Raw genomic sequence first — 27,754 nt, 5'->3', positions numbered from 1 at the left:
TGATTGGCCTGCCTTTGCTGGGACAGCCCAGTATGTCCCTGAAGGAGGGGGTGGAGCTGCTGACCACAGAACCCGTCCACAGCAAAGAGAGACAGCAGCCCAGCCCTCACAGCACATGAAGGATGAAAGTGACCAGAGGGGAAGAGGTGGGCCAGTGCCCATGAGGGGGGCACAAGAGGGCGCCCAGGGTACCACTCCCTCCAGGCCTCTCCACGTGGTCCCCAAAGCCCCAGGACAGGATGGGGCTCAGACTGGGGCCTAGGAAGGGGTAGGCAGGTGCTGCCATTCCAGCCCTTGTGCCCGCCTTATGCAGACCGGCCTGCTCCCCTGAGGGCAGTTCCCTCAGAATGGCTGTGGACGCCCTTGTGGAGGCCCCCAGTGCTGGAGAGTGGGTGCCCCCCCAAGTGGTGGTTTTCTGCATCTTGATACCACGATGAGCTGCTCTGGACACAAAGCCCTGCGTCCTTTTCCAGCCGGAATCGTCCACTAAGCCTCGGAACCCCCTCCAGAATTCTCTTTATGTCCTTCGCGTGCCAACACCTATTCTAAATCCTCAAGGAAAGAAAGCGGAGTTGGGTATTACCTCATAAGGACAGTCGGGCACATGTCCAGATGGGTGCTGAGGCTAGGCTGTCAGGGGAGGGAGCGTGGGGTGCGTGGTGAGAGGTGGAAGTCTGCCACACCCTCCCCTCCCCCACCCCCTGGGAGCGACAAGTGAAAAGTCTGCGGCTGCTGGAAGCCGCGGATGGCGGTTCTGGGGACCCGACCCTGAAGTCCAGCCGGTGGCCTCCGCTGCAGGACGTCCTCGTCAGCGTCGCTTATAAGAGGTGTGGCTACCCACCCGAGTGGCAGAGAGACAAGTGGGCGGCAAAGTAACAGAGGGGCGGGCCATTAGGCTAACACAGCGCCGGCAGGGAAGGGGCGGGGACTAGGCCCGGCTGAGCCAGCCAGTCAGTGTCGTTTCAGGCTGAGCTTCGGGAGGAGCTTTCTCTACTTGATCCTCTTAATGAATTGGAGTCCCAGACGCCTCCGGCCCCGATCCCGTGTGCCATGCTCCTGCTCCCACCGCTGCTGCTGCTGCTTCGGGCTCAGGTGGGTGGGCGGCGGGGGGGTGGGTCTCGGGCACCGAGGACGCGGAGAGCCGGGGAGGGGGCAGAGTCCCAGGAGCTCGTCCTGAGCGAGGCTGGCGCGGGCGGCGGGACCCTCCCCGAGAGACCCGACTGAGCCTGAGATCTGCAGGCAGGAGGGAAACCGGCGCTCCTGAAACGTAGTTTTTTTAAAGCACTAGAAGGAGAATTTGCTAAAAGCTGTTTAAAGGTGTCCGGAGGGAAACCCGTAGCGCTCCACACCCCTCAGGGCCCCGAGCACCCGAATCCGAGCAGGTCTCGGCTGGGAACTCTCCCCCACCCCAGGCGGCACCGTGTGCTCGGCATCTCCTGGGCCAACAGGTCCCCGCGGCCGCCTCTGCCCGGGACCTGTCCTGTAAGGCTCAATGGTGACCGCCGGGGGCTGGCAGAGTGGGCAGCCGGGAAGGAGGCATGGCCAGAGGTCTCCTTCTTCTCACCTTGGACGTGGTGCCGCACAGTGGTCCACACCAGCCGCGGAGTGGGGGGCCATTTCAATCATTACTTTTTTTTTTTTTTTAGATTTTTTTTTTTTTAGATTTTTAGATTTTTTTTTTTTTTTAAATTGGGGAAGGGGAACAGGACTTTATTGGGGAACAGTGTGTATTTCCAGGACTTTTTTTTTTTTCCAAGGCAAGTTGTCCTTTCAATTTTAATTGTGGAGGGTGCTGTTCAGTTTCAAGTTGTTGTCCTTTCAGTCTTAGTTGTGGAGGGCGCAGCTCGGCACTAGGACTAGTTGCAGGGGGCGCAGCCCACCATCCCTTGCGGGAACTGGCAACCTTGTGGTTGAGAGCCCACTGGCCCATGTGGGAATCGAACCGGCAGCCTTCGGAGTTAGGAGCATGGAGCTCCAACCGCCTGAGCCACCAGGCAGGCCCTAATCATTACTTTTTTAATGGCCAGGATTTTTAGCAGATATACGGTATTGTGGACATACAACAAACTGCTCATTTTTCAAGCATGCAGTTTGATCTCTGACATACTATACACTGGCGAAATCATCACCCCAGAAAGTCTCTCCCCCCCACCCCCCCACCCTCATCCTCAGGTCACCAATGAGCTGCCTCCCTAGAGATTCGTATGCAAAGCTTTAGAAAACAGTGAAAATCTTTTGAAATATGATATAAATTGAAACAAGATTCTTAAGTGTTTATCTGTGTTAGGTGGATAAGTTCTAAGACTTGAAGAAGTTTTCTTAAATCTGAATATTCGCTCAAAAATGATAATACAGTCTGCCAGTGAAGAAATGGTTTAGGGAGAAATCAATCTTTTTTTTTTTTAATTTATTGGGGTGACGATTGTTAGTAAAATTACATAGATTTCAGGTGTGCAATTCTGTATCACATCATCTATAAATTACATTATGTGTTCACCATCCAGAGTCAGTTCTCCTTCCATCACCACATATTTGATCCCCCTCACCCTCATCTCCCACCCCCCAACCCCCTTACCCTCTGGTAACCACTAAATTACGTTCCCCAGATTAATTTTCAAACCCCGTGGCCATCTTGTGGTTACTGATTGTTTTCTAATCCCCTCACCTTCCCCTTTACCCCCACCCCCCCCGCCCATCTAGCAACCCTCAGTTTTTCCTCTTTGTCTCCAAAACTGTTTCTGATTAGTTCATTCACTTATTCTTTTCTTTAGATTCCGCATATAAGTGAGATCATATGGTACTTATCTTTCTCTGTCTGACTTATTTCACTTAACATAATGTTCTCTAGGTCCATCCATGTTGTTGCAAATGGTAAGATTTCTTTCTTCTTTATGGCTGCGTAATACTCCATTGTATAAATGTACCACAGTTTCTTAATCCAGTCATCTACCGATGGGCATTTCGGTTGTTTCCATGTCTTGGCTATTGTGTATAGTGCTGCAATAAACATAGGAGTGCATAAAGATTTTTGAATTGGAGTTTTGGATTTCTCCGGATAGATACCTAGGAGTGGAATCACTGGATCATAGGGTAGTTCCATTTTCAGATTTTTGAGATACCTCCATACTGTTTTCCATAGTGGCTGCACCAATCTGCAATCCCACCAACAGTGCACAAGCGTTCCCTTTTCTCCACATCCGCGCCAGCACTTGTTGTTTGTTGATTTATTGATGATAGCCATTTTGACTGGGGTGAGGTGGTATCTCATTGTGGTTTTTATTTGCATTTCTCTGATGGTTAGTGAGGTTGAGAATTTCTTCATATGTCTGTTTGCCATCTGTATGTCCTTTTTAGAAAAATGTCTCTTCAAGTCCTCTGTCCATTTCTTAATTGGGTCGTTTGTTTTTTTGGAGTTGAGTTGAGTGAGTTTTTCATAGATTTGTGATATTAATCCCTTATCAGATATATCATTGGCAAATATGTTTTCCCATTCAGTAGGATCCCTTTTTGTTTTATTGATGGTTTCCTTTGCTGTGAAAAAACTTTTTAGTTTGATATAATCCCACATGTTTATTTTTTCTCTTACTTCCCTCACGCGAGGGGATATATCAGTAAAAATCTTACTCCGGGTAATGTCTGAGAAGTTTCTTCCTATATTTTCTTCCAGGTATTTTATGGTTTCAGATCTTACATTTAAGTCTTTAAGCCATTTTAATTTATTTTTGTATATGGTGTAAGGAGGTGGTCCAGCTTCATTTTTTTGCATGTGTCTGTGCAGGTTTCCCAGCACCATTTATTGAATAGACTGTCTTTACCCCACCGTACATTCTTGCTTCCATTGTCGTAGATTAAATGGCCATATAGGCGTGGATTTATTTCTGGACTCTCTATTCTGTTCCATTGATCTATGTGTCTGTTTTTATGCCAGTACCATGCTGTTTTGATTACTGTAGCCTTGTAGTATAATTTGAAGTTTGGTATTGTTATACCTCCCACTTTGTTCTTATTTCTCAAGATTGCTGAGGGTCTTTTACAATCTTCTCAAGATTGTATACGGGGTCTTTTATGGTCCCATATAAATTTTAGGATTATATGTTCTATTTCTGTGAAAAACGTCGTTGGTAGTTTGATAGGAATTGCGTTGAATATGTTTATTGCCTTAGGCAGTATGGACATTTTAACTATATTAATTCTTCCTATCCATGAACATGATATGTGTTTCCATCTATTTATATCTTCCTTCATTCCTTTCTTCAGTGTCTTATAATTTTCTGAGTACAGATCTTTTACTTCTTTGGTTAAATTTATTCCCAGGTATTTTATAGCCTTTGGAGCAATTGTAAATGGGATTCTTTTTTTAATTTCTCCTTCTGATGTTTTATTATTGGTATATACAAATGCAACTGATTTCCGAATATTAATTTTGTATCCTGCTACTTTACTAAATTCATCTATCAGCTCTAATAGCTTCTTGGTGGAGTCTTTAGGGTTCTCTATATATAGTATCATATCATCTGCATATAATGATAATTTTACTTCCTCCTTACCAATTTGGATGCCTTTTATTTCTTTTTCTTGTCTGATTGCTGTGGCTAGAACTTCCAGCACTATGTTGAATCGAAGCGGAGATAGTGGGCAACCTTGCCTTTTTCCTGATCTTTCCTGGGAATGGTTTTAGCTTTTCCCCATTGAGTATGATGTTAGCTGCAGGTTTGTCATATATGGCCTTTATTATGTTGAGATATGATCCCTCTATTCCCACTTTCTTAAGTGTTTTTATCATAAATGGCTGTTGGATTTTATCAAATGCTTTTTCTGCATCTATTGATATGATCATGTGATTTTTATTTTTCATTTTGTTAATGTGGTGTATCACATTAATTGATTTGCGGATGTTGAACCACCCTTGCATACCAGGGATGAATCCCACTTGATCATGGTGTATGATCTTTTTAATGTATTGCTGAATTCTAATATTTTGTTGAGGATTTTTGCATCTATGTTCATTAGAGATATCGGCCTGTAGTTTTCTTTTTTTGTGGTGTCTTTGTCTGATTTTGGGATCAGGGTGATAGTGGCTTCGTAAAAAGTGTTTGGGAGTCTTCCCTCCTTCTGGATTTTTTGGAAGAGCTTGAGGAGAATAGGTGATAATTCTTTTTTGAACGTTTTGTAAAATTCACCTGTAAAGCCATCTGGTCCAGGGCTTTTGTTTGTTGGGAGATTGTTGATTACTGATTCAATTTCCGTGGTGGTAATCAGTCTATTCAGGTTTTCTGTTTTTTCTTGAGTTAGCCTTGGAAGGTTGTACGCCTCTAGAAAATTGTCCATTTCTTCCAAATTGTCAAATTTGTTGGCATATAGTTGCTCATAGTAACTTCTTAAAACTTTTTGTATTTCTGCGGCGTCCGTTGTCACTTCTCCTCTTTCATTTCTGATTTTATTAATTTGGGTCCTCTCTCTCTTTTTTTTAATGAGTCTGGCTAAAGGTTTGTCAATTTTGTTTATCTTCTCTAAGTACCAACTCTTGGATTCATTGATCTTTTGTATTGTTTTTCTGGTTTCTGTTTCATTTATTTCTGCTCTGATCTTTATTATCTCCTTCCTTGTGCTCCCTTTGGGCTTCTTTTGCTGTTCTTTTTCCAGATCCCTTAAGTGTGAAGATAAACTGTTGATTAGTGCTGTTTCTTGTTTCTTTAGGTAGGCCTGCAAAGCTATGAATTTCCCTCTTAGGACTGCTTTCGCGGCATCCCATAGATTTTGGGTCGTCGTGTTTTCATTTTCGTTTTTTCTCGAGATATCTTTTGTTTTCTTCTTGATCTCCTGCTTGACCCATTCATTATTTAGTAATAAGTTATTCAGCCTCCATGAATTGGTGTGTCTTCCAGTTCTTTTCCTGTAGTTCATTTCTAATTTCATAGCATTGTGATCACAGAAGACAATTGGTATGATTTCAATTTTCTTAAATTTATCAAGACTTGTTTTGTGGCCTAACATATGGTCTATCTTGGAAAATGTTCCATGTGCGCTTGTGAAAAACGTGTATTTTGCAGCATTGGGGTGAAATGTTCTGAAAATATCGATTAAATCCAAGTGGTCCAATGTATCATTTAAGGCTGTTGTTTCCATATTGATTTTCTGTCTGGAAGACCTGTCACTTGTTGTCAGGGGTGTGTTGAAGTCCCCTACTATAATAGTGTTACTGTTGATCTCTGTCTTTATGTCAGTCAGTACCTGTTTTTTATATTTAGGTGCTCCTATGTTGGGTGCATAGATGTTTACTAGGGTTATGTCCTCTTGTCGGATCGATCCCTTTATTATTATATAGTGCCCATCTTTGTCTTTTAGTATGTTCTTCATTTTAAAGTCTATTTTGTCAGATATAAGTATTGCAACTCCAGCTTTTTTCTCGTTTCCATTTGCATGAAATATCTTACTTCCAACCCTTCATTTTCAACCTGTGTGTGTCTTTTGATCTGAGGTGAGTTGTACACAGCATATACAAGGGTCTTGCTTTCTTATCCACTCAGCCACCCTATGTCTCTTGATTGGAGCATTTAATCCATTTACATTTAAAGTGATTATTGATAGGTACATAGTTATTGCCATTTTTAAATTTGTAGTTAGGTTGTTTTGATCTTTCTTCTATTTACAGAAATCCTTTTAGTATTTCTTGCAATGCTGGCTTGGTGGTAATAAATTCCTTTAGCTTATTCTTTTCTGGGAAGCTCTTTATCTCTCCATCAACTTTAAATGATAACCTTGCTGGATAAAGCAATCTAGGTTGTAGGCCTTTGTTTTCCATCACTTTGAGTATCTCCTCCCACTCCCTCCTGGCCTTCAATGTTTCTGTAGAAAAGTCATTTGATAGTCTTATGGGAGTTCCCTTGTATGTAACCCTCCGTCTTTCTCTTGCTGCTTTTAGGATTCTCTCTTTGTCTTTAAGCTTTGCCATTTTAACTATAATGTGTCTTGGTGTGGACCTGTTTGGGTTAATCCTGGTTGGAACTCTCTGCACTTCCTGGACTTGTATGTTGGTTTCCTTCATCAGGTTGGGGAAGTTTTCGGACATCATTACTTCAAATACGTTCTCAATCCCTTGCTTCCTCTCTTCACCTTCTGGTATTCCTATGATACGCATGTTGTTGCGCTTGATGTTATCCCAGAGGTCTCTTAGGCCATCCTCATTGTTTTTTATTCTTTTTTCTTTCTGTTGTTCCGTTTGGGTGATCTCTGCTACCTTGTCTTCTAAGTCGCTGATTCGATCCTCTGCTTCATCTAACCTGCTGGTAATTCCTTCAAGTGAGTTCTTAATTTCGGTAATTGTGTTCTTTAGTTCTAACTGGTTGTTCGTTATGATTTCTACATCCTTCTTTATCTCTTCTCTAAGCTCCTTAAACATTCTTATCACCAGTGTTCTGAACTCTGTCTCTGAAAGGTTGGTTACGTCTGCTTCATTTGGTTCCAGTTGTGGAGGTTTCTTCTGTTCTTTTATTCAGGACATGTTTCTTTGTTTCCCCATTCTGGCTGACTCTCTGTGTTTGTTTTGATGTATTAGGTAGATCCCCTAGAGTTCTTAGTTCTTGCTAGGTTATCTTATGTAGTATGTGTCCTTTATATTTGACTTGCACTACTTCGTTCTTCTCCTCTGCATGTGCTCCAAAGGTGACTCTTGTGTTGTGTATATTGTCCTGTTCAAGAAGATCTTTAATTGCTTTTTGCTTGTGAGTAGGTGGGGTTAACTCCTAGGCTGACTCGTTGTGAGACTTGGCTCTGCCCACCGCAGGGCGTTCTGCTGCGTGAGGGTTGACCACTTAAATGTGGTTTGGCCTCTATGGGCTCTAGTGCCTGCAGAGAATTCCCTCTGGGTGTATGACTTGTAGGTCAAACTCGGTAGTACTCTGGTTTGGTCTGGAGTTGGCCTCTGGATATGTTGAATCTTGTGCCTCTTAAGCTGGGCCCTTCAAGTAATCCTTCCACGAGTCTCTTAGCTGTTCTCCTGGTCTCTGTGCTTTCCGTTCCGCCCTGGGATCCTGTGCATGCCTGGAATTGCAGGTGCCACCACGGTTTTCGCTGCCGCCGCCCGAGAAATCAATCTTGATATTTGAAACTTTTTCAACATTGCTGTCTTTAGTTTTCTTTGCTTTTGAATGCTGTTAATTTAACATTCAATTTGTGGATAAATATTTGAAATAGTGTGAAATAGGTTTCACACTATTTCTAATGAAATGAGTTACTCTTGAAATGGAAACTTTTTAAAGCACTAGAAAAAGTTTGCTAAAGCTGAAAAATGCCGGGTGCCCGTAGGCTTTCACAGTGAGCTGATTTCTGAAATTTCAATGCCATTTTCAAACCAGAACATCAAATAGAAAAGCCTGCTGCAGCGAAGCCCTGTTTCCAGGAGCTGAGACGGGACCCCGGGGGTGGCTCAAGCTCCTCAGAGCAAGCTCTTCCCGACTCCTCCTGGGCGCGATGCTTTCAGACAATAACCCGCCCTGTCCGTGGCTACTCACTAGGCAGAGTGCACATTTTTATTAACTGTATTGCAGTGAGATAGGTGCACACGATTCCATAGGTTTCCTGTGTACGCTTCTCTAACACATCACCTGTACACGGCACTGTGTGCTCGCTCACCTCCCGGAGTGAATTCTTCCCTCACCTTGTATTTGACCCCCTTTACCCATCTCTATCACCCTTCCTGCTTTCCCTCTGGTAACCGATTGTGTCCATGAGTTTTTGTGTGTTTTTCTCATTCATTTATTGTTTTCTGTTTTATATCCCTCATATGAGTGAAATCATACGGTGGTGCTCCGAGCGGGGTGAAATCAGCTGGGGAGCGGACTCGGCTTAGGCTTAGTCGCCTAGGGAGCTGGTGAGGACCCAGCTGGGTGTAGTTCAGGCTCTGTTGGCAGGGAAGAGGAAGGCGGGCTGTCACCCACCCCACCCCCAAGCACACGCGCCCCCCACTCCCACCCCCCGCCCCGTGCACAGGCCTTGGCACTCAAGCTTACAGTCCCAGCGCGGCCGTTTGTCCCACCGTTTCCATCGTCAGCCCAGTGCAGGCAGAGTCCGGGCAGATGGGCAGGAGCCCGGTACAAGCCTCGCTGTCAACCTGTAGTGGGTCCCAGCGGACTGTGTTTGGTCCTGGTCGTGTGAATGGTGCCCACGGTCCTCCCGCTGTGGTCAGGACCTACTCCTGGCCAGATGTCTAAGGAAGGCTTCTGAAGGGACCCAGGAGGACAGAAGTCTGACCACTGAGAAGCAGGGGCTGGCTTTGGGGAAAGCGCTGAGGACAGTCTTTGCTTTTGGTTCACAAAGAGATGATAGAACTACAGACGGAAGCCTTCCTACCTGCATTTAACGTCCTGCTTTACATCAGTCTTTCTGGGGACACTTGCTGCTTCTTCCCTCATGGACATGAGTGACCTGAGGCGGTCACAGGAGGAGAAGCACCAGGTTGGCAGACCCGCCTGGAGCTCCAGGGTCCTCCCAGAGCCATGCAGTCCCATGATTATTTTTCTTCAAAATGTAAAGCCATTAATGGAAACATGCGACCCACCACTTCTTTAAAGCCTCAAACTCCAACCCCAGCTGTGCCGGCGATGGGTGTGAGAGCGAGGTGTCTGAGTGGCCTCCTAGAAAGGACGCTCCAAGGAGCTGACCTGCAGGTGCTGTGGGAAAGCCAACTTAGACCAGTTACAAAAGTGTCACCTTCACTGCACAAAGGACAGAATGACCAGAGTAATGCTCAGCGAGAGGAGCAGTTTGGTCTACACTTTGTGTAGGCGAAGCACACGATCTGGGATGTTTGTCCGCTCTCCTCAAAGAGGACTTCACGCCCTAAGACGGAGGAGCAAGCGTGATGTCACCATCAGCGACAGACGCTGCAGACGTCTTAGACCACAATGCACTGCTGTACCGGGAGTACGGCGACCAGCACGGCCTCTCCAGTGACAACTTGATGCTGTGCCCAGAGGGTACCCAGCACAGAATTTCGACCATAATGGCCCCTTTGGGGTTCCCGGAGTTCGTCCCCTGCGATGCTGCCGTCTCGCCCAGCCTGCACATGCAGACAGATCTCCAGAGGAGAGGGTGTGAGCATCTCAGGACTAGAAACGCAGACAGCGCCCTCCTCACGGGGACAGACAGGGACAAGCCCTTCAAATGGAGGCTGAAGTCGGACTCCGTGGAGACGTCCCTCTTCCGAAAGCTGAGAACTGTTAAAAGTGAACTTGGGACTTTCCAGTTCATGTCTGACCTGGATGACGGTCGTCTTGAGCGGGGCATTCGCCTTTGGAATGGTCGGCGGTGTTTGCACATACGACGTCCAGAGCATCTTGTTTAAATCAATGAAGCCGTGGCTACAAGGACTCCTGTGGGGAAAAGGAAGAATGTGAGCACCGGGGCCTCTCAGCATCCCAGACTCAGATGCCAGCGGGCCAGACGGGCAACTGTGAGTGCCCCTGGGGAGCGAGGAGGACCTCAGCTCAGAAGAGAACGTGGAACCCATGAGGGTGATGGGAAAAGCAATGGCCTGGTCCCCAGTTGCCTAAACGTTAGATATGAGGTGGGGGAGGGGACAGGAGGGCCGACTCCAACTTTCAGTTCCGGGGAAAGATGCTCCTATGTGGTCGCTCAGCTCTCACTGCACAGACAGGGGCCTGTCGTCTGGGACCAGCCCCAGAGGGACCAGCCCTTCAGGGAGAGGCTGAAGTGCTACCTCAGAGTGCACAGGAACCTGTGCTCCTGCTGTTACCGCACGTTCTTCTCCAGGAAAGAGCAGCATAGCTGCTCTGGGATAGACAACCTGGGTCCAAGGCCGTCAGGTTCCAGAGGGAGAAGGTGGAAGACGCCAGGGAGAAAGAAGGGTCGCGGGTCAACTGCCAGGTGGCTTTCAGGAGCAGGGAGCTTACAACACTGAGGAGTGATTTTAGGCGACGCCGTGCCCTCCACTGCTGGGCACGGACTCAGCGAGGGCTACCCCTCAGAGAAGTCCTGGCTGCGTCGTCCCAGAGCTGAGCACCCAGTGTCCGCAACAGGCGTCCAGCTCACCCAGGGTCTCGGAGCAGCTACTCAAGCCCCATGAACAAGGGCTGAGCGTTCTGGACGAGCCTGGGATCCATTACAAAGGAGGGCCAGAGCCCGGGGGAGGAGACCTATGACAATGGGACTAGCGTTGGAACAGCTTCTTTTATAAAGAAAAACCGTGGGGACGGGATATATTTTCTCATGGACATGTCCACCCACCCCCTCCTCCTCGGCAGACCCTGCCCCTTTGTGTTTCCCAGCTTACTGGGGTGGCTACTGTCCCGCTTTCTGTGCTTGGCCAGCCCAGATAGGTCTGCTCTTGTTGATTTTATTGTATCCAAATTCTCTTCCTTGTGACACATTCACCCCAAGGAGATAGATTCAAAAATGACGCCTTTTCTGATCCCACATACAGAGCCAGGTTGCTTAGGGCCTCCCCGAGCCCAGGCCCCCAGACACAGGCTGAGGGCGGAATTCGGGGCCCTACAGGATGGGGTTTGTACCCTGCAGGCTGGGGCGTGTATGGTGAGGAGCCCGGCTCTCCAGGGAGAAGGTCTGGGATGGAGACCTTGGCAGGTCACCCGAGCTCCTGTAAAATCGGGGTTTCAGTAGCGGTGACTCTGGGTTGACATTGGCAGTAATCGAGCTATGACTTTGCACAGCTGAGAGCAGCGCCCGTCACATCAGAGGGGACCACACAGGTGAGCTACAAGTAAAACGTGTCTTGTCCTTTTCCAGCCCACGGTCACCACCTCAAATGACTTGATTTCCAAGCAGAACCAAGGCCCCCCCAGCCTGACGACTCAGTGCGTGTTTGGCGAGTACTGGACTGCCAGCCACTGGTGCAAGTGCTGCCCGGCCGGTGAGTCCCCACCTGGGGATCGGATGGTGTCCAACCCTGGGCCGCTGGGCTTGCTCAAGCCCTCTGGCTGCACAGTAGAATAAATGCGCATCTAATATGGTGAAAGCTCATTCCCAGCCCACCTAAATCCCACTAACTAACATTGCATCATGGAGACAGGCAGAGAGCTGGTGAGGTGGGAGATGGCCCCAGGGAAATCCTTCTAGAAGGAAGCACTCGCCTGCCCTTAGTGCGGGTGACCAAGGAAACCGGTGCTGCCTGAGGGAAGTACTTATGCGGTGGTGACCGGGACACATGTCAGACCTCAGAGGCCTGCAGAGGGGACCTGGGCAGTGCTCGTACGGGGGACTGACTCATACAGGGTGTGCCTGGGGCGGGATCTCACCACAGCGCCCCACCTCTCACGCAGGCCAGTATGTCAGTGAACCATGCAGGAGCCCGCACACCCTCGGCAGGTGTGTGAAGTGTGACAGAGGGACGTTCACAGCGTTCCCCAACGGCCTGGATTCCTGTTTCCCTTGCGCCACCTGTTCCGAAGGTGAGTCTGCTGCACAGGCACCTTCCTTGACCTTGAAACCTGCAGCCCTTGACCCTGCAGTGGCCAGCGAGGAACGTGTCCTAAGCAAGTTGGTAACGTTGAGCCTAAATATTTAGCCGCAAGGATGCTCGTGTGTAGCCTGAAAATTTAAGAAAAGGCCGGGTGCCCATGGCCCCGCTTTGGGTAAAAAACAGATGGGGCAGTGACAAAGCACAGGGCTGACCGTCACTGCAAACAAGTGGCTGCAGAACTTCTGAGGACGTGAAAAATTGTTCCTAAAGTGTAGTGAGCATGAGAAAAAGGGACAGAACCCGGAGTTACACTGTGATTCAAAATCCTAAGCAATTTTCCCCCATTTTAATCATTTTATTCAAATTGCAAATTAGTGAATTGAATCTAGAAAACTTGAAGACACAGAGAAAGGTAATAAGATAAACATCACCTGTCTAGGAATGGGACTTTGTAATACGAAAAATTTTAAAACGTGTAGAAAAGTTGAAAGAATAAAGCAGGGGCACCAATGGCTTTTTTCCCAATGATTAAACAACGGCTAGTGTCTTATCACCTGTATGAGGGGCCGTGTCTATGAACTATTTGAAATCAGCTGCAGAGTCACAATATTTCACCCCGAAACACCACAGCACCCACTTCCTAAGAACAGACATGCTCCCTGACAGAACCAGGTGCTGTGGCCACATCCAGGAGAAGGAACAGTAAATCCCTAACGTCCAGTCTGTCTCCACATTTCCTGGGACCCGGTGAGCCAGCACCCGGGTCAGGTGTTTACCTGGGGAGACAGGTGTGGGAATATGTGGTAGGATGTGCACAGCTTGGTCTGCAGCGCTCACCAGACTCGGGAACATCCCAGGGCCTCCGCTGAGGTCCGGACTCGGGCCACACGGCTTCTATTCAAGTGACCATAGAGGTCCCGTGTCCCCGCAGCACAGGGCGCGCCCCTGGGGCTGACCCAGTCTTTCCTCACCTACAGATCAAGAAATGGTGATGGAGTGTACTTCGACCAGGGACAGGATATGCCGATGTAAACCGGGCCATTTCTACGAGCTCCCGGACTTCTATGAATTCTGCAGACGGTGCAGCAGGTAGGTGCCGTGGGCGGGGTGACAGGTTCCTGTGGAACTGGGCTCCTGTGGGCTTATTCTTTAGGAGCTGACAACAGTGGGACGTGGGACTCTCCACCGGGTGACCACAGGCCAACACCAGCCACGTGGTCGTCTTTTCTCTTAGCTCCCCCAGGTCCATAGAATCCTGTTAATCTTCATGTTATTCTGTATTTGGACAAATTCTATTTCACACGTTCCTTTTCCTTCTTTCTAGACTTTTCTGATTGCCTCTCCCTGTTTCAATGCATTGCTTGTCTTTTTCAAGCCTCACTATTTCCGAGGTCCCCTCCACCCTCTCTGTCTCTCGTCCGTCAGGAAGCTTGTGTCCCTGGGTCACCAGCTGGACTCACCACGCTCCAGGTCAGCTCCCAGCGGCCAGTGCGAGTGGCCCTTCCCGCCCTCCTGGGCTCGCTCCTTCGTTTTGCTGGAGCATATCCTGATGTCACACACAGGGAGGGGGGATACTGGAGATGGATGATCACAGCACACACTGCTCCCCAGATGTGGGTTTCGGGGAAGCGCCCACTGCAGTCCAGCCCCAGAGCCCACCTTCTGTTGGTGACAGTGTGGACCTGGTGCCTGGGGCCCTGGAGGAGGCCTTGGGAGCAGGAACACAGAGGGCCTTTGTGTCCCTCAGGTGTCCCAAAGGGAATGTCGTCCTACATAAATGCAACTCTACGGCAGACACAGTGTGCGGCGAGCCTGACCCGGGTAAGAGACGCCCTGCTACTGCTATTTCATGTGTATTTTTATCGAGATGAAATTCATGTATGAAATTAACCATTTCAGAGCGAACAATTTAGTGACCAAGGTACCACCACCTCTGTCGAGTTCCGAAACACTTACATCACCCCAAAAGGAATGTCAGCACCCATTAGACAATAATAACTACCCCTTCCTTCCCCCGCCCCTGCCATATACCGGTCGGCTCTGTGTCCATAGAGTTTCCTGTTCGGACATTTCATACGAAAGGACTTGTATGACGTGGCCTTTGGTGTGGGGCTTCTGTCGTGCAGTGGAGTGTTTTCAAGATCCGTGCTTGTTGTAGTGCGTGTCAGTGCTGCATACGTTCTTATGGAAGAATGATACTTTATGGATGAACGTACGTACTGGAATATAGCATTTCAGTTAGTCATCCATCTGTTAATGGACTTTAAAAAAATTTAAACAAACCCTTGAGCTAAGGCCATTCTCTGGGTGGGATAATATTTTTGAATCAATGGTGTTGGAGAAACTGGACATCCACCTGCAAAGGAAGAGCTGGACCCTTACTTGACCCCAAACCCAAAAATCAACTCAAGATGCATCAAAGACCTAACTGTAATAACTAAAAGTATAAAACTCCTAGAAGAAAACATAGAGTAAAAGCTTCATGACATTAGATTTGGGAATGACTCCTTGGATATGACACCAAAGGACCAGGCAACGAAAGAAAACCACAGACAAGAGACACATGATTAAAATAAAATCTGTGCCTCAGAGAATGTGCAGCCGACAGAGTGAAAAGAAAACCCACAGAATGGAAAAAACCCACAGAACGGGATAAGGGACTGATGTTCGCAACACATAAAGAACTACACATCGACTACAACAAAAAACTAACCACCCAATTTTTTCAATGGAAAGGAGCTTGAATAGACATTTCTCCAGAGAAGATGATCAAATGGTCAGCGAGCCCGTGACACGATGACGGTCGCTTTGCATCACGACGTTAGGGGGATGACATCACGACTCGCCAGGGAAGGCCAATCAAAACCACAGCGACACACCAGCTCTCACCCACTTGGATGGCTGCTGTGAAACATTTTTTACCACCACACGACTGTTGGCGAGAGCAGAGAAAAAGTGGAAACTTGTGCCCTGTTGGTGGAATGTAAAATGATAATAGACTATGGAAACTACTACGGTGGTCCCCTAAAAATTAAATGCAGAATTACCATATGATCCACCAATCCCACTTCTGGGTGTGCACCCCAAAAGAAGTGAAGTCAGGGACTCAGATATTTGTACACTCATGTTCGTGACACCATCATTCACAACTGCGTGAGGTGGAAGCAACCCACGTGTCCATCGATGGATGAACGGATACAGGAGACGTGGTCCATCCAGACAGTGGAGTATCACTCAGCCTCAAGAAGGAAGGACATTCTGTCCTGCTACAACGTGTGTGGACCTGGAGGACATGTGCTGAGTGAAATGAGACAGTCACAGAAGGACGAATTGTCTGTTCAGAGGAGTCAAATTCATACCGGCAGAAAGTTGGATGGCACTGGACCGGGACTCGGGGAGTGTAGTTAGTGTTTAATGGGGACAGAGTTTCAGTTTCGCAAAAAGGAAAGAGTTAGGAGATGGATGGTGGCGATCGCTGTACAACAGTGTGAGTGTACCTGATACCACTGAGTTTTGCACTAAAAACAGGAAGTGTTATATAGTCCTGTTTCCTTATTATGGCAGGACCGAGGTCACGTTACCCCTTGGGCCTCTATCACAGGTCTGTGGTTCTCCGAGGGACACACTTGGCTCCCGTTTGCCAGGTTCCCTAGATGCCTTGGGAAAACTTCCTGCTTTTCCTTCGCTCTCACACGATGACCACCCAGAATTGTAACACCAGTCGCGTGTGGTCTTTCCCACACCAACCAATTCTCCGGCACCAGCTGAGTGTCCTGCAATCCAGTTCTATTCTGACACTTCCCAGAGTCAGCACAGACTCTGCAGGTTAAGGGCTCTGTCCACAGGAGTGTCCCCCACTTCGGACGCTCGTTGACAGTCGAGGGTCCCCAGGTTACCCACAACTTCTGTCTCACTTGGCCACAAATTGGAGGTTCCAGCCACCACCTTCTTGGATCCAGTTATTTACTAAAACAGCTCACAGAACTCAGGGAGACACTCACATTCACCAGTTTATCAGAAAAGATAATACAAAGGACACAGACGAACAGCCAGTGAGAGGTACCTGGGTGACGTCAGGCAGGGTCCCGAGCACAGGACCGTCCGTACCCCTGGAGCTGGGCTGCCACCCTCCTGGCACATGGATGCGTTTACCCACCCGGAAGTTCTTCAAACTCCATACTTTGGAGGTTTCTATGGAGGCCTCATCGCCTTGGCATGACCAGTTATGACCTCCACTTCCGGCCTCTCTCCCCGCCCTGGAGGATTGGGTGGGGCCGTGAGTTCCAAGCTTCACATCAGGACCTGGTCTTTCCGGGCATCAGCCCCCAGCCAGGAGCCACCAGAGCTGCCTCATTAGGACAGAAGCCACTCCTGTCACCCAGGAAATTCCGAGGGACTCAGGAGCTATGTGTCAGCAGCCAGGAGCAGACACCTATGTCCACACGTCTCTTAACATTTCACACCGGGGCTTTCAGCGCTGACCGGGCAAACCAGGCCTCGTTGGTCAGCAGAGACCCGGCCTGGGTCAGCCCACCCCGCCGGCCGACGTGTCCACATGTCCACCTGTAAGAGGACTGTACCGGAGACACCGCCTGACACAGGACGTCCCTTCAGAGTGGGCATGCGAGCACCACCGCCTTAAACACCCACGTGGCCAAATGAATCATTCACCCTGGGGGAGGGAGTGAGTCCTACCTGCCCTCAGGTGTGCCCACCTGGGGCAGCCTCCTCCCCTCCCCACCCCACCTCGTGCTGGGGCCCAGCCCCAGGAAAGGCCAGGCCCGGCTGGCAGATGCCTGCTCACGGGGCCTCCTCCCCAGGTTGGCCGTGTCTGCTGGGTCAGTGAGCAGAGATGTTCGTTTGTCCCTGCGGTTTTCCTGCGATGTACTTGACATCGGAGTGTCAGCTTGAGGGGTAGGGCTCGGTGACCTGACTGACATACACAGGGACACGATCAGCGCACTGCGTTTAGGTAACGTGTAGGATTTGCTACAGATACAGCAGGAAAGAGGAGAGAGCGTTTTCCTCCTTGTGATGGGGGCTCTCGGGATGTCCTCTGTGAACAGCTTTCCGATACACGTGCAGCAGCGTTAGCTGTCCTCACCAAGCCGCCATCCCAGCCCCAGGCTTGTTATCTCATAACTCAACTTTGTGCCTTTGGTCCCCTGCCTCCAGCCCACCCCCCCACTCCTCACATCTGTGTGCACTTGTGTGTGTGTGTACGTGTTTCTGCACCTGTGTGTTCATGTGTATATGTGTGTGTGCAAACATGTGTGTCCACGTGTGTGTGTGTACAGGTGTGTGTGTATGTGCACGTGCACACATGTGCACACCACAGCCTCTCTGTCCATTCTTCTGTCCGGGCCACTTGGTGGCTTCCATGCCTCCCTGGCTGCTGTGAACATGCGGTGCACATGTCTCCTGAACATAGTTTCCTTCAGCTATTTTCCCAGAGGGAGAATTGCTGGGTCTGTTTTTTTCTTCCTTATCATGTGGCTGCTGAAAGAAAAGGTCCATTTTTGACCTTACTGTGACAGTTTCTGTTTTCCCCATTTTAGGGTACAGATACTCATTCTTTGTCCTCGTGGCGATCTGTCTCATTGTCCTGATTTCCTGTGCAATCATACTTTGCTACAGTAAGACACAATATGGAAGTATCTGGGCTGTGTGCCATCGTCTCCGAGACGGTATGTAGCATGGAGTTAGAGCCATTGGACGGGGTGACCGCCCGGGCTGCAGGCAGGTCCTGGGGAAGCCTGAGTTAGGACAGGGCTGGGCCTTTCCTTGTCGGCACTTGGTTCTCACCAGCTGAGGCTCCTCTTACCCCATGGAGCAGCCGAAAGGGAGGACACTCGCCTAGAAGTTACCGCAGTGCGGTCACCGCTGACCCCCAGGCTGAGGGACGGGCATGGCTGGATTTCCGGGTCCCTAACGTATCCGTTAATGGGGTCCCAGCTCCATCTCACAGAAGACCTGGGCTGGGCAGGGTGTGTCCCGCAGACTCAGTGGGGAGGAGCCCTGAGCTGCTGGCACCAAATGGCCGCTGGGAGCCCTTGGTGCAGAGAGCCACAGACCTCGTGGAAGTTACCAGAAATGTGGAACCGGACAACTGTGGGAAGCTAGGCCCACCGGGCTCATTCCTGCAGCTTCCCTGATGTGCCCTTGGCTTGGGGAGGGGTGCGATCTCTTCCCAAGACACTGTGTCACAGAAAAGTCCTTGCCACCCATTAAGCAGTTTACTGTCTGTCTTCACAGGAAATGGTGACAGAAGAGAAAACGCGGTGAGTGTCGTCCTGGTTTCTCACTGAGTAACGTGGTGCAGGCCCAGGTCGGGCTTCCCATCGGTGCTCAGGCCTGCCTGTGGCTCAGGAGGTGGCCGTACCAGTTCCAGGAAACCCGTGGATGCCTGAGTATTAGCCACTGAATGTTTTATGGCCAAATGGGAACCCAGGGCCATGAGCTGGAGGAGCTTTTGCTCTAGAGGGTTCCATTCCCGGTGGGGAACCTGAGACGCCAAATGGGCCTCGGGGAGCCTTGACTAAGACCAGCCAAACCGACAGTCAGGGCACAGCCGAGACCAGCACTGACCCCACTGGGCCCCTTCGTGTTCTCCCCAAACCCCGGTTGGCATGGGATCCGCGGTCTCCTTCCCTCCCAGGGGCACCTGTGCAAATCACCCACTGAAAGCGTTTTCTTGGTTTTTAGTTGTCTGAAGGCTCAGTGCCCTTGGCATCGTCAGATGGGGAACCAGATGCAGACTCTTCAGTCCTCACGACAGGAAATGTAAGCCCGTCTGAAGACACCTTGGACGTGGTGTCTGAGGCCCCGACCTTCACCAGGAGCCCAGAGAGCCCGGCGGGTGTCAATGGCACACAGGCTTCAGCAGGTGCAGGAAGCCGAGCCCCAGACAGGTCACCACAGCCTGATCTATGATTTTGAAGGCCGGTCTTCATGCTTAATCATTCTATTATTCTGTTCAAAACTGGCCACAGGCCTGTTCTCCTCCCCACCCACACCCCCATCCCCCCAGTTGTCTGAAGCTGGTCTACATTTCCCCTTTTTGTTAGAATGCCAGTTTCCCCAGTGCTGGTCAACGTCATACAGCCCTGCACTGGGTCATATCTGGAACTTTCTGTTACCTCAGCAGAGATCCCTTGAACCTGCCCCGCCTTGACATGCCCTCCTGGGTGACCTTGACGACCTTAGGGTCCTTAGGACGGACATGGATTTCTCAGGAAGAGCAAATGATTTCAGTCCTTCAAGTTGTGTTTGATTCACTCAAGGGGGTGGTGTGCAGACGGGCGCAGTGGGGCGGCACACAGTGGTCCCGGGGGAGTCCCTTCCAGTGCCTGCTGCTTGCACCCTGTGCGGTCCCCGCAGCCACCTCCAGAGCCACCTAGGATGGGAGCTCAGTCTCCCCGTGTCCCACAGGGGCTGTGCTTGGGGCTTCATTCCTGGCCTGTGCTGGCCTGCGATGGGGACGCTGCCTGGGTGCGGGTGGGTCAGGTAAGGGCTGCATTGCGATCAGGCTTCCGACCTGAGGAGTTCCTTCATTAGTTCTAACTGGCAGTTGCTGTGCTTGTGTGTTTCCTTTGTGGAGTCTTTTTAGGGTTTTCTGCATAAAAGATGATGAACAGAGATCGTTTTACTTCTTCCCTTCCAGTTCGAAGCCTTTTACTTTTGCTTCTTGCATCTCTATTCTGGCCAATGTTCGGCCTTTCTGTGCATGCAGGTGGGAGCAGTGCTTCTACGCTTATTAAGGCGGGAAGAAGTGAGAGACGCTCCCTTGTGGGACAGCAGTGGGGTGTAGTCACACAGCAGCCTAGTCAACTGTCCCACCGTGTCTTTCCTTAAGGAAAGAAGAATCTGTAAGACTGTGCCTTTCTGGGACTTTGTTCCATCCTTGTGTTTGTACCTTATGTCTCTCTGTCTGGTCCCCAATAGATGGTTTGCAGCCAAAGACGGGTAAGATATCTCACGGGAGAGACAACCTAAGCCAGGCGGAACCAAGTGGGGACCCCTAATGAGCTGCCTTAGAGAAATATGGAAAGGGCCTTGCCTCCCCTTCCCCCTGCCTGGGAAAGTCTGTTGCCGGCTCTGGCTTTTCCCTTGCACCTGTTTGTGACAGAAGTCATGAACACAATAAAGATCAGTTCTCTCACTTATCTCAACGGAGCTGTTACAATATGAGAGACTTGACCCTGAGAAGGTACATACCTTAGGTTAGACATCATGGGACCTTGTGCTTCGGCTGTTTATAGATAAAGGGTGATTGGAATAAACATTTTTCTGCTATGATGTATGAGTCTCACAGACCGTGTAAAAAACAATGTTACTTTCTTGTATTTGTATAGCTATCAATAAAAACCTTCAGTCGGCCTTATTCCAGGCTCCAGTCCTCTGAGACTGAGAGACTTTGGAGAGATTTAACTGCATTAAGTCTCTGTTTCTTTCTTAAACACTTAACCCAAACCGCCCCTTCTCGCACCCTCACTGCCCGCGTTGCGCTGGATGCGACATCTGGCGCCCAACGTGGGGCTCGAGAAGGGAAGGACGACTACGAGTCGTAAGGATCTGCAGACACGGTGAAGGGACTCCAAGAATCCGCCGCGGCAGCTACCTGGGGTAAGGAGGCAGTCTATGGACTTGGAGAATTTAACCAGGGTGACGAAGGAATTCAAAAGAAACAACTAACACTTTCGTGTGAAAGAGTGTGAATGTGTGAGTGAATGCTTATAGCTCCACCGTCCTTTAGGACTACGGAGTTTGCTTGGGCTCCTAACCGTGGTTCTGTAACGCGTCACACGGCATAACGGCGATTTGGCATCTCGCCAACCAGGGTTGGGGGTTATACAACCACGCCTTAACCAAGATGTGTTCTAAGGTCTCGAGAGAGGCACGGCCGGCCGAGCATCAGAGTGGAATTGGAGTGAAAGTCCTTCTCTTTCCTTTCCTGTTTAATTACTAACATGGATAATGCAGAAAGCAAGTACAGACCTTATATCTGTGTGTTTCAGCACCTTCTTAAGAAGGAAAAGCACAAAACCTCAGAAAAAAAAGATTAGAGGAATTCCTCAAAGTAATTGAGACTCATTGTTCCTGGTTTCCAAACCTTGGGACACTTGAGATAGATAAGTGGAAAAAAGTAAGACAAGGTCATTACATTACATTACATTACATTCCAACGGAGTGTCTTTCCCCGGTTCCATCTGGGAAACGTTCCAACTAATCCGCTCAGTTTTGGAACCGCTCCAAACAGACTCAGAAAAACAGTAGCTTGTTTAAAAATAAGGCCCAGCAACTTTTTATAGTTGTGAGAGATTTCAGTATGTTAATAAAAAGGATAAAACAAACAAAAAAAATGAGATAGAGACTTAAGGTAGAGACTCTGAGTCTGACCAAAAAAAGATTTAGACAAAAACAAAAAAAGATTAGGAGAGATGAAGTCTCTACGTTAAATGGTTTACAAAAATTGTTAGGAGCTATTAATTGGCTTCGTGCCACTCTGGGAATCCCCACCTATGCGCTCAGTAATTTATTTGGCCTCTTACGGGGTCGTCAGTTGGATAGTCCCCGTACCCTAACTCCTCAGGCCAACAAAGAGCTAGAATTAGTTGAACAAAAAATTCAAGAAGCTCAGATTCAACGCATAGATCCATCTCAACCTTTACAAATTTTAATTTTCCCTACTCCCCATTCACCTACAGCGGTGATAATTCAACAAAATGACTTGGTAGAGTGGATGTTTCTACCTAGTAATTTTGTCAAATCACTCCCAACTTATTTGGAATTAATTTCAGAGCTTGTTTTATGAACTCGCACTAGAGTTCTTAATTTAAACGGAATCGAAGCTAATAAGATAGTAGTTCCGTTTAAAAAACAACAAGTTACACACCTAAATACCCATTCTAAAATCTGGCAAGTTGCTATTTGTGGATATTTTGGAATTATTGACAATCACTATCCAAAAAATAAATTGTTTCAATTCCTTCTAAAAACCAGTTGGATTCTCCCTAAGAGATTAAGTCCAGATCCAATTTCAAAAGCTGTAACAGTTTTTACTGATGGGTCTAGTAATGGCAGGGCAGCGATTGTGAGTGAAATAAATCAACAAGTCATTCAAACTAATTGCACCTCTGCACAGAGAGCAGAGTTAGTTGCTGTGCTAACTGCCTTACAAGATTATACTGAACCGTTAAATATTGTCTCTGATTCGCTTATGTAGTTCACACAGTAAAAAATATTGAGACGGCGTTACTGTCTAATAACTCAAACTCGTCTCTCCAGTTTCTTTTTAATCAGCTTCAACAGGTTGTTAAAAACCGACAGCATCCATTTTTCATTACTCTTATACACGCCCACACTTCCCTACCGGGACCACTGACACGCGGCAATGCTGCTGCTGATTCATTAATCGCTAATATTCTAGTTACTGAGGCAACCCAATTTCATTCTTTAACCCATACAAACGCTGCTGGCCTTCGGGCTCGTTTTCCTATTACTTATAAACAGGCCAGACATATAGTTCAAACTTGCCCAACCTGCCAAATTCTCAATGCTTCTCAAGAGTGCCCTGAAGGGGTTAACCCCTGAGGACTAGTCCCTAATGCTATTTGGCAAATGGATGTACCTCATGTCCCTTCATTTGGACGTTTATCTTTTGTTCGTGTCACTGTCGATACCTCCTCTGGTTTCATCTCGGGCACCACTCAAAGCGGAGAAAATGCTAGCCACTCTTTCAGACATTTACTTATCTGCTTCTCCATTATGGGCCTCCCTCAAGCCATTAAAACAGACAATGGCCCAGCTTACACTAGTAACAAGTTCACAAAATTTTGTGAACAATGGAAAATTAATCATACCACAGGGATTCCTTATAATCCCCAAGGACAAGCTACTGTAGAACGTGCTAATTGTACTCTCAAAAAACAACTTCAAAAACAAAAGGGGGGAGACAATCCTCCACAAGTACAACTGGCCAAAGCCATGCTTACTTTACATTTTTTGAATTCTTCGGGCTCCAGCAGTAACACAGATCCACACCTCGGGCGCACAGCTGCAGAAAGACATTTTCACAATCTCCATAGCCCTAAGGCTTTGGAGGATGTGCCCATTTGGTGGAAGGATATTCAAACTAATCAATGACAGTTAGGAACCTTGTTAACATGGGGACGAGGTTTTGCCTGTGTCTCTCCAGGACCAAAAGAACATCCTTTGCGGGTGCCTAGTCGGTGCATCAAGCCATACTGTGGACCTCGCACCCCAGCCCAGAGTGATATTCACTCGCCGGACAAAATCACTACCGATCACCAGTGTGAGTCCACAGAGGGACCAGTACCGCTGACGTCATCACTTCATGCGACCCCATTATCAGCCACCAGCTCCCGTCGGCAGCCGCCTGTGGTGACTCCACTTCCATCACCTGATAGGAAACAGCGTGACGCCTGTCGCCGTCCTGCTCCGGTGCCTGCTGCTTCGTCCTCAACTAAGGCTTCTGACCTGAGTGCTACCACACTCCTTGCTTGGAGACAACTTGGAAAGTTGTCCCGAGAGACTAATAAAAATTTAATTAAAAAGATATTCCCCAAAACAGATACCAACATATTGATTTCCAGGATGGCTATTCTTTTCATTGTGAGCTGCCTTCCAATGAGTGTTTATGCTGATAATTTTACCTCTTGGGCTTATGTTCCTAATCCTCCCTTGTTAACACCTGTGACTTGGAACGATGCTCCTCCTTTAATCTGCATTAATGATAGCTCCTGGTTTCCAGGACCTGACGATCAAACAGGCCCAGAGTTCCCTGATGAAGAAGGCCGAGAGTTTACACTCTCTGGTCACACTGCCTTAGGTTTTGAACATCTACCTGTCTGCATTGGGCCTATTTCTCCATGTCTTCCTCTTCCTCTTCCTCTTCCATGATCAAGCTTGGGTAATTCCCAAGGGAGAAGGAAATGACACTTATAAAAAATTGTTTATGCTTTCAGGTCGCGGATTTCAGACTCAAGAGTTAAGTACTCATCTTTTTCCTCCTTCTCTTCATCCGTGTCCTCAAGATAAATGGGTTGACACACACTCCCACATTCATTGGGAAGAATGTAGAGAAAGCTTAGATTGAGTGTTATTTAGCAATTCCCTTGGTACTGTAGTTGATTGGGGACCTTATGGGATTGCTATTCATGTGTGTTCCGGGGTAAAATGCTCTGAACCTCAATCCCTAAGAGATCAAATGTCAGAACTCAATTTCCCAAAGATCATTAAATCACCGTATACTATTACTATTTTTTGGAAAGAGAAGGTTTTAGCACCACCTCAGTTAAAAATGATTACTCCTATTTGGGTCCTGTACAAAAGACCCTATGGAAAGTAGCTTTAGATTTAGGTCAAAATCAGATTTGGAATGGAAATTATACTAAAGATATTGGTAATCAATATACCTTTAAGTTTGAAAAAACACAGATGTTTAATTTACAAGTATATCTTAAAACTCCTTTTGTTTTTGTTTTTTTTTCATCCCACAAGAAGCCATAACTTTATTAATGATAGAAACAGTACAAATTTCAAAGCAAACTGCAGTTATTCTTTTGAAACACCAAAAAAAGGTCCTTGTCTTGTATAGATGGTTACATCGTTAATTCCATAATGGCATTTACAATATCATTACTGCTGTTCTTCAGGGCTCGGACTGCCTTTGCTCTCGACACCTTTGCTCGTGTCATGACCAATTCGATGTCCGTAACTTCCACACCTGTTTCATCAACCTCTTCCTCTTCGCTCTCCTCTTGTACAGTTGGAGTCTGCGTGTTTTCTTGAATGTTTGAGACAGCTTCACCTTGAACTTTGAATTTCTCAGCAGCTGCCAGCTGTGCTTGCTGAGATAAGTCCTCGATCTTTGCTTCCCCGAAAACTATGTAGGTATCTGAAGCTGGGCTCTTGTAGACATCTGGTTTTGAGATGACAAAGAGGATATTCTTAGATTTCCGGATAGTGACCCTAGTAACCCCTGTAACCTGTCGAAGACCGAGTTTGGACGTAGCCTTCCGTGCCTTCTTTTCACTCCAGCTCTGTTTTGCTTTACTGACGGGTTCTTCATCGATTTTAGCTGCTGCCGCTGCCACCTGGGCTTGTTGTGTGGTAGCCTGTGTGGAATCTTGTTCCTCAAGCTCTGGTACTGATTCATCACTGTCAGATTCTGTTCCAGACCCTGTCTCAGCCTGCGGCTGTGGCAACTCCTGCTCTGTAGCAGGAACGGTTTCTGTGGCTTCACCGGGCATTTTGTGCGGGAAACGCGAAACCTCCTTTTGTTTTTCTGATGGGAAAGTTCACAATTGATTCAACCTTAAAAATAGTTGAATGCCATCAGTGTCATTTGTTCACTTGCATAGATTCGTCAATTTATAATTCCTCCCAAGATCAGATAATGATCTTGAGGAAAAGACGGGGTCTGTGGATTCCTGTCCAAGCCCCTCGAGTGTGGGAGGACTCTCCCACTGTTCACCTTGTCCTTCAATTGCTTCATAAGATTTTACATAGAACTAAAAGATTGCTGATTACTGCTATTACGGGTATAATTGCTATAACCACTGTCGCTGCTGTTTCTGGTGCTGCTCTGCATCAAACTGTTCCAACTACAGAATTTGTACAAAAATGGCATGAAAATGCTAGTAAATCTTGGAATCAACAAATCAAAATAGATCAAAAAATTAATGTTAGATTAACAGATTTAGAAACCACTGTTGTATTTCTTGGTGATCAAGTAAAAAAATCTTCACACTATGATTACCTTAAAATGTGATTGGAATGTATCCACTTACTGTGTAACCCCATTTCTTATAATCAAACTCGTGCCCCTTGGTCTAAGGTGCGAGCCCATCTCCTGGGACATATGCCTCATCTCAGTGTGGACATTATACAATTACAACAAGAAGTTAATCAGATGTCCAGCGCCAAGCCTCGGCTCCTCCCTGGAGAAGAGACACTTTCTGCGGCTGCAGAAGGACTTTCCAATTGAAACCCTGTTAAATGGACAAAGACTCTGGGTGGAGGGTTTGCTGGGGCTATTGCTATTCCGCTTATTATTCTCTGTTCATTCTGTTTAGTCCTCAGATGTGGACAAATAGCCCTCCGACGGGCTGTAAATGAAGAAGCGGCACGGTCTGTGTCTCTCATACTTCAAAAACAAAAAACGGGGAGATGTAGTCACACAGCAGCCCAGCCAGCTGTCCCCCCGTGTCTTTCCTTAAGGAAAGAAGAGTCTGTAAGATTGTGTCTTTCTGGGACTCTGTTCCATCCTTGTGTTTACACCTTATGTCTCTCTGTCTGGTCCCCAAAAGATGGTTTGCAGCCAAAGACGGGTAACGTATCTCACGGGAGAGACAACCTAAGCCAGGCGGAACCGAGTGGGGACCCCTAATGAGCTGCCTTAGAAAAATATGGGAAGGGGCCTTGCCTCCCCTTCCCCCTGCCTGGGAAAGTCTGTTGCCGGCCCTGGCTTTTCCCTTGCACCTGTTTGTGACAGAAGTCATAAATACAATAAAGATCAGTTCTCTCCACTTACCTCAACGGAGCTGTTACATTATGAGAGACTTGACCCTGAAAAGGTACATACCTTAGGTTAGACATCATGGGACCTTGTGCTTCGGCTGTTTATAGATAAAGGGTGATTGGAATAAACATTTTTCTGCTATGATGTATGAGTCTCACAGACCGTGTAAGAAACAATGTTACTTTCTTGTATTTATATACCTATCAATAAAAACCTTCAGTCGGCCTTATTCTGGGCTCCGCTCCTCTGAGACTGAGAGACCCCTGGCCTTCTGAGAGATTTAACTGCATTAAGTCTCTGTTTGTTTCTTTCTTAAAAACTTAACCCAAAGCCGTCCCTTCTCGCACCCTCACTGCCCGTGTTGCGCTGGACGAGACAACCACCCCCTCTCACAGGGAGGGCTCTCCCAGGTCTTACACCGGCATGCAGCGGAGGGGTAGGAAGCGCTAAAGCGCCTGGCGCTCCCTGGGCTCCAGCAGTAGGAGATAAACAGTTACCCCCTTGATTACCGGAAAGAACTTCATGATGAGGAACAAAAATAGTATGACCCTCTGACCCTCCCAAAACCTCAGCCCTCAGGACTGTGATACGGCCGACCTCCTGCAGCCTTTGCTAAGCTCTCTTGTGGAGTGCCACCCCCCCCCGCCCCCCCCCGCCCCCCCCCCCCCCCCCCCCCCCCCCCCCCCCGCTGCTGCCCCGAAGCCTGCGCAGAGCCGCTTCCCCGACAGCAGCCTCTCCACCACCGGGAGGTGCCCGGTGCGGCCGCTTCCAGC

At 48.1% G+C, this 27,754-nt stretch overlaps 2 protein-coding genes across 2 annotated transcripts; one reads left to right on the top strand and one right to left on the bottom strand.

Annotated features, from left to right (window-relative positions):
- Window positions 1-94: 94 nt before the first annotated feature.
- Window positions 95-20,343, top strand: LOC117030754 (uncharacterized). Its single transcript, XM_033120979.1, has 9 exons — window positions 95-146; window positions 967-1,092; window positions 11,764-11,887; window positions 12,297-12,425; window positions 13,414-13,525; window positions 14,184-14,257; window positions 17,995-18,123; window positions 18,692-18,717; window positions 19,142-20,343. Exons 1-9 carry the CDS (start codon window positions 123-125, stop codon window positions 19,367-19,369), a joined length of 972 nt encoding a protein of 323 aa, XP_032976870.1. The 5' UTR covers window positions 95-122; the 3' UTR covers window positions 19,370-20,343.
- Window positions 20,344-25,059: 4,716 nt separating this feature from the next.
- LOC117030756 (nascent polypeptide-associated complex subunit alpha-like) lies at window positions 25,060-25,729 on the bottom strand. Its single transcript, XM_033120981.1, has one exon. The coding sequence runs from the start codon at window positions 25,708-25,710 to the stop codon at window positions 25,060-25,062; it is 651 nt and encodes a 216-aa protein (XP_032976872.1). The 5' UTR covers window positions 25,711-25,729.
- Between the last annotated feature and the right edge of the window lie 2,025 nt (window positions 25,730-27,754).

This window comes from Rhinolophus ferrumequinum, chromosome 11 (genome assembly GCF_004115265.2).
Source record: "Rhinolophus ferrumequinum isolate MPI-CBG mRhiFer1 chromosome 11, mRhiFer1_v1.p, whole genome shotgun sequence".
Taxonomy (NCBI): domain Eukaryota; kingdom Metazoa; phylum Chordata; class Mammalia; order Chiroptera; family Rhinolophidae; genus Rhinolophus; species Rhinolophus ferrumequinum.
This window is presented reverse-complemented; position numbering and strand designations above follow the sequence as displayed.